General features: G+C 33.7%; 1 protein-coding gene across 5 annotated transcripts in view; it reads left to right on the top strand.

Moving 5' to 3' along the window:
- Positions 1 to 12,049, top strand: part of LOC115209743 (dual specificity mitogen-activated protein kinase kinase 4) — an 88,719-nt gene that overhangs the window by 57,708 nt on the left and 18,962 nt on the right. For all 5 annotated transcript variants that reach the window (XM_029778253.2, XM_029778250.2, XM_036501106.1 and 2 more), the window contains exon 2: positions 5,736 to 5,832. In XM_029778253.2, the coding sequence (XP_029634113.1) occupies positions 5,736 to 5,832 (97 nt within the window). The remainder of the gene's footprint in view (positions 1 to 5,735; positions 5,833 to 12,049) is intronic.

Below are 12,049 nucleotides of genomic sequence, written 5' to 3'. Positions count from 1 at the left end.
GTTAGCTTTATCTTTCCTTTCTTCAGAAACAGTAATGTACTGAGTTTATCCATAATCTAGCTTAACATCTTTCTTGTAAAAAGTTGATCTGTGTCTTGTCCAATGTGTTTTTTATTTATATATATTAGTATAACCCAAACATATGTCTTTACCAATGTATTTGAATAATTTTTGGATTTGTAGCAAATAAATTATTATTATTCTGAGTACCAGAAGTGTCAAGTTACTAACATAGTGATAGTGACCTATTTTAGATCTTTCATTGATACAATTTCACATACACTATTATTATTTCACTATTTCTATAGATGAGAATGGGAATTGTGTAGTGTAATACTTTTTTTTTAAAGATTTTATGCAACATTTGGAGTAAACATTACCTTCCTTTTTTTTTTCATACATGATTACATTGCATTTTCTTTTTCTTTCACTTATATTTCTTCAAATGTTCCATCTGTCAACCTCACCTACTTCTGGTTTCTATTTCAGTCTTGTTTCCTCTTAGTCTTACAATATCTCAGTCTTACTTTCATTTTATCTTGGTCTCATTTAATCTTCTCTGAGTTTCACTTTGTGCCAGTCTTACCTGTTCTGGGTCTCACTTTGTGTCAGACTTACCTGCTCTTGGTCCGACTTTATGTCAGTCTTCTCTTTTCTGGGTCTCACCTTTTGTCAGTCTCCTCGTTTCTGGGTCTCACTTTATGTCAGTCTCCTCTTTTCTGGGTCTTACTTTCTCTGGATCTCACTTTGTGTCAGACTTACCTGCTCTTGGTCTCACTTTATGTCAGTCTTATCTTCTCTGGGTCTCACTTTGTGTCAGTTTCACTTGGTTTTGGTCTCACTTTATGTCAGTCTTACCTTCTCAGGATCTCACTTTGTGTCAGTCTCACCAGTTTTGGTCTCATTTTGTGTCAGTCTTCTCTCTTCTCTGGGTCTCACTTTGTGTCTGTCTCACCTGCTCTTGGTCTCACTTTGTGTCGGTCTTACTTTCTCTCGGTCATGCCTTCCCTTAGTCTCAACTTGCCCTTCTATTGATCTTTATATCAGTTATGATAGACATATTTAAGTTACAGCTGCTTTTGTCAAAGTAGTTAGTCATGTAAATATATAATTGCTTATATTGATTTCTTTGTTAGGCGCATTGCCAGTATTTCTAGGGGTGATATATAATTGATTAAATCTCCCTTATGGTATTATGATTCTTGTTTTATATCAAACTGCTGAATAAGGCATATTCAACCCCGTCAGTATTTAAACTCAGAAGCCGATAGAATGATTAGTATATTTAGTTTTGTAGTCTACTATTTCTAACAACTTCTATTAAATAGAATAATGTGAGGAAAGCCTGTAGGAACCAGGGCTGTGTAGTCGGAGTCGGAAACAATTAAGGGGTAGATGGCATCAGGGTTGGTAAAACTATACTGACTCCAACTCAGAATATCTTTATTCTTTAATGTAAACCAGTTATAACATATAGGCCTACTCAGAGTACAAGCATATGCATTATAAGATATGTAAACCACAGTCACTAAATTACATAAACAGGAGTTGGAGTCAGAGGTGCCAATAGTAGAGGAGTCGGAGTTGAAGTTTTTTGTTTCAACTTCACAGCCCTGCTAGGAACAGAACCAAATCTCTGTGAAACCATTCCAGTATGCTTTAAATAGATACATATTAGATCATGAACTCTTAGTCAAAATGTCTTTGATCATAATTCTTGTAAATCAGGGTTTGTCTGACTCTAAACTAGAAAAACAACCCATAAGATTAAAATTGTTTATTTCTCAAACTGACACAAAATCACACATTAATAGGAATATGTTCGATCAAATTTACTCCTGGATATTACTGGTACTTATTGTCCCTTGAATGAAGCAAGCAAAAAGTCAACCTCAGTAATGTTTAAACTATGAACTGGGAGGGACAAACTAAATACTATAATATATTTCATTTGGTATTCTTCAATCTCACTACTACTACTATTACACATGGCCACACATTATGTGAAAGGTGTGTAATCTATTTGATTGACTCCAATACATGACTAATGCTTATTTTATTAAACCTAAGGGAAATTGAAAGCCAAGTCAGCTGTAGTAGGATTGGAACATGAATATAAACTAAATGACTCACTGCATTACTCCAGTGCTCTACATTTCTGCCACTTCAGAACTCATATTTCCCTATGACTAGTCACAAGACCAATATTATCAGAAGAAAATATACACAGTAAATTAAATCATCTCCAGTGTAACTCATTATCTTAGTTTGTTGAGACTCTGATGAAAGACCAAATGAAGGAATTGAATATGAGAGATGGATAAGTCTAAATAATAACTGTGATACAGTTTAGTCCACAAGACAGCAACTCTATTCTTGATAAGTTTGTTGCTTGTATTGATTAGTGATTCATTTGATTGATTGCTTGTTGGTTTTCTGTTTGTGCTTGCTCACTGCTTTGTTTCATGTAAGAACCAGTTCTGAGCTGCCTCAGGAACAAGGAAGTACATCAGACCTCAGATCAGTTAAACGTATATGAGAGAGCTTAGTTCAGCCATCATTGCTATACATTGAACTATGTAATATTGATCATTCTAGAAAACAAAAAGTAGCTTTTGCATATACATGCAAGTATGTATGAAGTCATGTGTGACTGTCTGTACACGACTCCATTTGTGTGTCAATGTTTGTGTCTCCTTTCTGGAGTGTGTCTATATTAATGGAGGCAGAGCTGTAGTTGAATGCTTCAGTCAGCCTTGACTGTAGCTGGGTATCTGTTACATGCAGACCATGAGATAGACATTTCAGAAGGCCTACCAGCTGAATATTCAGGAAACTGTATCTTGTTGTCTAGTTTACACAATCTCTCTGGCAAAGACCCTTCAGCTAACTCTCAGTGACCCAGTCTATGTGGACACAAAAAGGTGCCATGAGGAGATACAGTAGAAGAAAGTGATTGCTTATCTGTTGATTAACTTGTGGAGCTGAGTTGAAATCCCTTCATCATCTTTTGAAGTACCTCATAAAAATTTTCATTTGAGTAACATGAGATTGATGGGTTACAGTACATTTTTTTCTTTAGTCAATATAATGTTATCAGGCAATCAATTCTGTTAGTACTGAGCTGAGTTATTCATCAGTTGGTGTGCTAACCTCTTAGAGAAGAGCCCAGTGGAACCAAACTACTTCTCTGTGCAAACACCAGTCACACACCAGTAGAACACTCAACAATTTTTTTGTGCTGCCATTATGTACTACACCATTCTGTGTCATTTATTTACTGTTTACAAGAATTATCTAATTTTAAACATTGACCATTACTAGGCATGGTATATCTAGGACTACATCATCCAATGTTTGTGTGGTTTGAGAGAAATTTAGTTATATGAAGCAGGATATTCCATGTCTCCTTTTGTCCCGTTTATTCCATTTTGCAGGATATTAAGTAGAAACTCCATTGTTGGTTTATTGTTTTTGTTCCTCATTAAGTGGGCTTATACTGAAAGGTATTTTAACTCTGGCCATTCCAACTTTTATTTTAGTCATAGTCTATCTAGGACAACACTCTCAAATCAATTTTTAAAGACTATTGGACATTATTTGGCTCAGAAACCAACAGTTCTCTACAATGACATTTTATATTAAATGTACATAGATGTTCCTTTGTAAACTTCTTTAAAAGAGTTCAGTATGAGACTTAATTTGTAGATTTTTTTTAATAGCTAATAAAACATATACACATGAATTAGGACAAGAACAAATGTATAACATGTTGGATTACTAACTCTTGGCTGAGAATTTCAAATCCACTCCAAGCATTTCATTTCTTGTTGCTTTGGTTCCTCTATCATGAATAAAAATGAGATCATCAGAAAATATTAATTGCAGCATATGAAGTTAGTGTATGTGAGATGTGTCTAAGGGCATATTATTTCTCATTCACTCAATGCTGTGTAACCAGAATTAAACACTGTTCCTTAAAAAAATAACCCTCTTGCATTTACATTTTATATACATACCCAAATCTAGAAAAGAACACCTATGTGTTCACTTGATGCACTTGAAATTGCAACCAAATTTTCCTCTAATTACACTTTATTGTCCTAAAAAAGAAGTACATTTTAGTTAATATAGTTCCTGAAATATGAAATAATAGGGTGATCATAGCTGAAATGCTTGATCAGGCTGATTTCATGCTAATTTAGTGCTGAACAGCCATTTCACAAATACCCTTCAGTTAGGCTTAAACATTGCACACTTTTGTTGGCCTTGTGCCAAAATATGAAAGCATTATTATGGTAATGGAAGGCATTATTGGTAGACCAATGACTAAATTCCTTGTAGCATTTAGTTATATCTTTTTATGTCCAGAGTTCATCTTTTGAGTCACCTGTACCTTTTCATCCATCTGCAGTTGATAAAATAAGTACCAGTTGATTACCAGGCTTGATATAATCAACCCTTTACATTTTGACTTCAAACATTGTCCAGGTCAACTTCACCTTTACGTATGTAATCAATAAAATAAGTACAAGAAGACACCTGTTTCTGTCTCTCTGTCACATTCTAACTTTTCATCATCTGGCACAAGATCACTTCCTCCAATGCCACCTCCCCTCTCAAAGGATTTTTGTCTTGTAAGTTATTTGGTAACCCTGCCAGTGCTAATGCCACATAAAAAGCATCAAGTCCACACTGTAAAGTGGTTGGCATTTGGAAAGGCATCCAGCAGTAAAAACCATGCTGAAACTGACCTCACATGTGCTGGTGCCATGTAAAAAGCCTTCAGTCCACTTTGCAGAGTGGCTGACGTTAGGAAGGGCATCCAGCTGTAAAAATTATGCCAAAGCAAACAGCGAAGCATGGTGCAAACTTCTACATAACCAGCTCTTGTCAAACTGTCCAACTCATGCCAACATGGAAAGCAGATTTTAAATGATGATGATTATGACAAAGTACTGGGATTGATCCAATTGCCTAAATCCTTGAAAGAGATTTCCCTGTCTGGCTGGTCCGTCTGTCATTAGTAAAAAATAAATATATATATGTATAATTTTGAAGTCCTCATCACAATGACTTTAGTTTAATCTTTCATATATCAGTCATGTCTGTAACGCAGTAATGTTCCCATTCTTTTTACTCTTGTATAATTCTGACTGTATCCAACCCTCTTGCATTTCACTGTTACCACTTTTTCCCTGTGCCACTTAATTGAGTAACTTTTGCCATCACCTCATGCTATTTTTTCACCAACAAGATGGTATGTGTTTACATTATATAACCATATTTTTTCTACGAGTATCACAGCTTTACCTAAATTAGGCCCAACACAAAGCATCCTTCCACTGGGCAGTTTCTAATGTATATTTACACACACATATATATCATCATTTAACATCTGTTTCCTATGCTGGCATGGGTTGGACAGTTAGACAGGATCCAACAAGCTGTCAAAGACCATCAAACTCCAGTGTCATTTTAGGCATGGTCTCTGCAGTTGGATGCCCTTCCTAATGCCAATCAAGATATATTGGAGGTTTCAGTACCAACACAAAAAGAGTTTTATCAGTAATAGATAAATTGACAGATACTTATGTGAACTTATGAATGGATAATTAAATAGATTGTCAAATCAATCATTAGATAATTTAATATAACAGACAGGAATTTACTGACAAATGAGAAATAATTTTATTTTCCTTATAGAGATTTACCAATGTTTTTATCTTTTTCAGCTCCGGGAGAAAAACGCCAGAAACTACGGCTTGACTTCAGCCATATTAACAATGGCCGAAAGTCAACACTGGGTGATCTGGGGCACCGGACGCAAATGTGAGTTGGCCCTTTTTTTTCTTTTACAGTCATACCTTTTCAGCTACTGTTGTATCAATGGCAATAAGAAACAGTTTCTCTTTTAGGCATGTTGTATTGAAGACACAACCATGTTTCATGTTTATTTCTTTTATTTATATTAACAAATTTTCATATTTCCTCATGGATTCTTTGTTTAGTTTTGAACGATAATGTTCCTAAGTCCATTGGCATTTCAACATATCTTGATTCCATTATCTAAATAATCTAAATGAAATTGTAGTACTGGCATGAGAATAATGTTACAACTGATGAAGATCGTTAATGATATATTTAAAATTGTTCATTGGTTAACTTTTGATAAATTCCATGGTTTATTTCACATGTGCTATATCTGTGTTGATTTTTTTTATTTGTATTTTACTATGAATAAACCTACCATAGTTATTCTAGTTATTCATTTTTTATTGTTATTTATGTATTTACTTTTTGTGGAATTCAATATAGGATGGTAGTGCTATCAATAAGTATTTTTCTGTCTAGTTTTATTTTAATTTTAAATCTAGCATTGCTGTGTTCAGTTATAACAGTATTCCCATGATCTTTTGTGACCTACTGCAAAGCACACAAACAATGCACCAATACTATAATATTCAAGTAATGATATTATAGTATCATCATCTATAAGGAATTATTTAATGGAGACTTGGCTGCTATTTCAAGCAAATCAAACAACCACTTACAACCTCTTCTCATTGGTTCATACAGTAGTTTCATTTATAGCAGTGGCATTACTCCCAATAGCCTAATGACAAGCATAGTAAGACGACTGAAAGTTGATCCTAATACTATAGTAGTGTTAACTGTAGAGCTATTTCATCATTGAGCTACATGATAGCTGTACAGTTGTTATGACATTTATCTACTCTTTCTGTAGAGTTTGTCATCAATGTGTCGACCTTTATGGGACAAAGACTACTGACATCTTACTAATGTCAGTATAGTAGTTACTACTACAACTGTTCTAATAGTAGAGTTTGTTGTCCATAAATTATGACAAATTAAAACCTAGTTCTTTAGAAACGTTATTTAAAGTGTACAACATTTTAGTTCAGTGCTAGGGAATGTATTGAAGTCTTGTGTCAGTTAAGTATGATCTCAACTGCTGTAACAGATGCTCTTGGAAATGTTCCTCCTTGCAAGCATTGCCAGAGAAAAGGGAACAGGTCCTGTAAATAGACGATAAAGAAATACATTTTATTTGGAAATATTAGAATTTGATGGGAAAATTGTGACTTGAGTAAGATATGAAGATACATCCCCTTGAAATATAAAAATTTCACTATTCCAAACTATTTCATGACTTGTTTACTCTATGCTCCTGTTATCTACCTAGCACTAAGAAATTACTACAATGCATCAGCAGTTTACATCACTCAGTATTTTATGTCTTTCATCACCATCATCTTTCTAACATGTGGTTTAAACCATAAGGCAGATTTTCTCAGGTTGGATATTCTTTCTATTGCAAACACTTACTTGTTTTCCAATAAAGTATTTTCATTCCCCTTATCTTCACACATCAAAAACAATAAAATTGCTGAAACTACAGGATTTTTCCTTACTGGAGAAAGCTAACAAAGACACCATATTTTTTTGAAATTATGTTAATGAGTACACACACAAATGACACACAATTACACTGGCCTCCTCTTAGTTTCCATCTATTGATTCCATTTACAAGACATTAGTCAAGGCTATAGTTGATCCTTGCCCAAAGGGCAGCACAGTAGGACCAAACCTGAAATCATGTGATTATGAAGTAAACTTCACAACTATTCAACCATGCCTGCACTTCTTTATTCTATGAAACTATTTACAACAATGTTCAGTCAACTGCTACATGTAATATTCTAACCTTAAATCCACTTGGTATTGAGGTAAAATAGCCTGACTTAGTGTAAAATACTTTCTGATGTAGAAGCACTGCTGCTACTACTGCCCTGAACAAGTCACATTGTTTCTGCTAAGTCTGCCTAGTTGACAAACAAGTAAGAAGCTTCCCTTCACTGATGAATAATATAAAGGAATAACCAACTATAAAGAGAAAAAAATCAATTGTTCCAACAATACAATACAATATCAAAATTTATTGATGTGTTGAGTGAGGTGACATTTACACCAACTCTAAAAAATATGTAAAATAGTAAAAAAAAAAAAAAAAAAAAAAGAAAAAAAAAGTTATTCTGAATAGAAGAGAAAACATCCTTGGCTTTTATAGGCCTTTCTAATCTAGGAGATAGGGATAACTACAATAGCTTAGTTTGAATTAATTCAATATAGAAATTTGAGGAAGATTATTTGACTTCACATTTATTTCTTTAAATCATGATTATGTTTTCAAATTTCATGAAGATTTACTTAATCTTTCATGTTGGTTTGGTTGTATTTGCTAAAATATGTGTGCATAATAAAGGTGGAGTAATGACACCTGGATCATCTGTAAACTCATGTGGATAAAGAAGCTATGAAGAAAAGCTCATAATGAAAACAAAAATATAAGTTGAAGCTTAATAAATTAGGGGATAAAGTACAAAGGATGTCCCAAACTAAGACCTTAAACTACACTTGTCTCATACTTTATACATAATTAACAAACTATCATAATTTTCAACCTCTTCATTGTTATTACATTGGTATCATCTTTACTACTATTGTCATTTATTCTAGTTTCATCGTATTCATCAGCATTGTTAATTACATCATATCATTCTCAAATGGCTTGAGCAAATCAAATCAAATTTTACAAGGTAATAGGATTAGACCCCATGAGTATCAGCATGTAATTTTTATTTTCATTTGGATTAAAACAATATAATATTTTTCCAAAAATAATCTTTCTATAGGCAATTATAGTAAGGGACATTTTATTCCACTACCACGACATCATATTTTGTATATGATGTGTGTTTGCGTGTTCATTACATGCAACGTAGTAAAGGACATTTTATACCCCTACCACCGTGACACATTTTGTATCTGAGTGTGTATGTGTTTGTGTGTTTGATACATACGAGATAGTAAAGAACATTTTATACCATGATGACGACAACAATGTCACATTTTGCATCTGAGTGTGTGTGTGTTTGTGAATGTGTGTATGTGCATTTGTTAGGTACAAGATAGTAAAGGACATTTCATACCACTACTATGATGACATTTTGTATATGAGTATGTGTGTGTTTGTGCATTCGTTACGTAAATGTATGTTTATGTGTGTTTGTCTTAATATATGTGAGTGTATATATGTGTGTCAGTGTATGTGTGTAAGGGTGAAAGTGGGATTGTCAATTACACTGATGTATACTGATTATGTGAAAGAACTCTACTGGCTCCAACTAATGAAATGGTTGATAAACTTAATCATGAACTTCTTCAAAAGTTAACTGATACATCAGAAATGACTTTTCCATCAATACCCTGTTGAATTTCTGAACACACTTAATCCCACTGGGATGCCACTGCATAACTTGACACTAAAACTGAGTGCTCCCATTATGTTGCTTAGGAATCTTGACCCACCTCACTGTGTAATGCAACTCACTTAATTGTTACTTCCATAAAGCCCCATGTCCTATAGGCAGCAATCATAGCAGGTAGTCACAAAGAAGAAAATGTCTTTATTCCAAAATTTTCCTCTCATACTTACAGATGTTCCTTTTGAATTTAAGAGGCTTCAGTTTCCAGTCAAACTAAGTTTTGGTATTTCAGTTAACAAATCTCAGGGTCAATCCCCTCCAGGTAGTAGGACTTCATCTCTCTACTACATGCTTCTACCATGGCCAACTCTATGTTGGTTGCTCATGAGTTGGAAGCAGCACCAATTTATTCATTTGGACACCAACAAAAAATTGCACAATGAATATTGTTTACCCTGAGGTGCTTCAAGATGAACAGATTTTCTGTTCTAAATTCTATTATCATTACAATTTGGGTATTTTTTTAATAAAATATAGATATTTTGAAATAATTACGAGAAAAAAATCTTCATATTTATTGTTTACTAATCTGAATAAGAACAGCAGTATCCTGGGCAACACTGGGTAATTCAGCTAGTTATTGATAAAACTTCACTCTACTTTATGTATAGAGTCCCACTATCAGTTGATGTTTTTGTTGTTTTTCAACAAGTTAATTAATGACACCAAAAAATACATTCATCATCATTATATTTACTGTATTGTCGTTGCATATCATATCATATTTATCATGTTGTCATCGTAGTTATATCATAGTCTCATCATGTTATTGTATAGCTATTGTAGTTACTATATTATCATAGTTCTCGTCATTGTTATCATATTGTCAATCATCATTGTTATTCTTTCAGCAACTTTTTCTTGATGTTCTTTAAAAGTTTTGTTATTTCATACTTGCATGTGTTAAGCTGACCTATCAGATATTGAACATATGTCACCACATTGACAGAAGGTGTGGTCACAATGTCATATATTGTTCATTATTCCTTTTTACACATCAGTGTATAACTAGAGCAGGTACAGGGTGAGGGAGTTATAACTGTATGTCATTCTTAACACTAATCACAGCCTATAGAGATCAGTTAACTACTGATGTGGTAGTATGTTTAAGGTCCAAAACAATTAAACATGGCAAATCAACTTCAAATTTTTTTTCCTCTAAGTTTTATAGAGTTTTGGCAATGCACACACTAGCATAGCTAGTGTGTGTGCCACCCAGGGCAGTCCTTCCATTTTCCACCCCCAGACCCCACAAAAAACACATATTGCCTACAGCTGTAGCCTACAACAGGATGGAAAGTGTCCACACCACTCCCTCCTAGCTACATTAGTGAATGCACACTACCATCAGTCATCAGTTACTTTTAATTTCAGATTTTAGCATACTAACCACATTGTTGGAAATTGGTTCAAAATTTGCTTCCAACTATGAAATTGAACTCTTTTAGCTAAATCTCATTATTCTACATCGAAACATGTTCCAGTCATACATCACAGTTTTTGTTGTTTAGCCTTTGTCACCTCTGATCAAGCAGACCCACTTATTTTTCAGGTAGATATAGTGCATCTAGGATGACATAATTCAGTGTGTCCTTCGTTTTTGTAAGATGTTGTTTATGATTTGAGTGAAATTTGCTTGTTATTTTTACCAGATCAAGCAACTGTATAGAGACACCTTTATTAGTTTGTTGTTGTTTAGTTCCTGATCAGCACTGATTTTCAGCTGTGACCTTCTCTTCCCATTTTAAGAACTACATTAGCCAGTGTCTTTTTTTCTTTTTCTTTAAGCTTGAAAGATGTGATTTGAACTGTTGTTTTTGGCAAGTCAAGTAACTATGTAGAGGCTCTTTTGTTATCTCAATAAACTTAGAAGGTCTGAAGGAAAAGATCAGTGTCCATAGCCTTTGCAGACCCTCATGAATGGTATGATCAATGCAGATGTTAATGTAGAAGCCGGTCAGACATCTTACTATCAAAATACCTGGTACCATAATATTTAAATAAATGTCTAAATATAAAACTGCTATACTGTATTTTCCAGCATACAAGTTGATTTTTTTTTAGACAAAACTTTTACAGCTCTAAAAGGTAAATCAACTTATACACCAAGATGATTTTAGAAGACTAAAATTTCAGTGTGAAATGAAGCAGGATTTGAAAAGATAGTGACAATGTTTGAATGTTTGCACTATATACATCAACTTGTATACGGGAAAATATGGTATTGAATTTGAAAAAAATATTGTTAAAATGTCTGAAACTTTTACTAAGTTTTAATTTATCACCATATGTTGCAGATCTCCATGCTAATTCAAACTAGCCTGCCTGCCTGGTTTTCACATGTATATATGTATTTCAGTAACAAAAAGTTTAATAAGGAGTTACCTTTGTTTAAAGCCACCTGAGTGTACTAGTTATATCAGTGAAAAATACACTTCTGTTTGCTAACACTATTGATCTTATGATGTATTCTCTAATGGGGTTTCAAGTTAGTATCTTTGAAGTTGCTGAACATGCTTTGTACCTTTAGAATTTCCACAATGTTTTGTTGTATCAGAATGCTATAAAGGTGAAATAATTATGCAAAGTTATATAGTACTACCAACTTCTGGTTCATACCATGCACAAGTGCTTTATTATAGCTCTGGAAAAGACAATTATATCTACCGTTTCTTTATTTTCTTTTTTTTAATTCACTT

This window comes from Octopus sinensis, linkage group LG3 (assembly GCF_006345805.1).
Source record: "Octopus sinensis linkage group LG3, ASM634580v1, whole genome shotgun sequence".
NCBI classification, from domain to species: Eukaryota; Metazoa; Mollusca; class Cephalopoda; order Octopoda; family Octopodidae; genus Octopus; species Octopus sinensis.
This window is presented reverse-complemented; position numbering and strand designations above follow the sequence as displayed.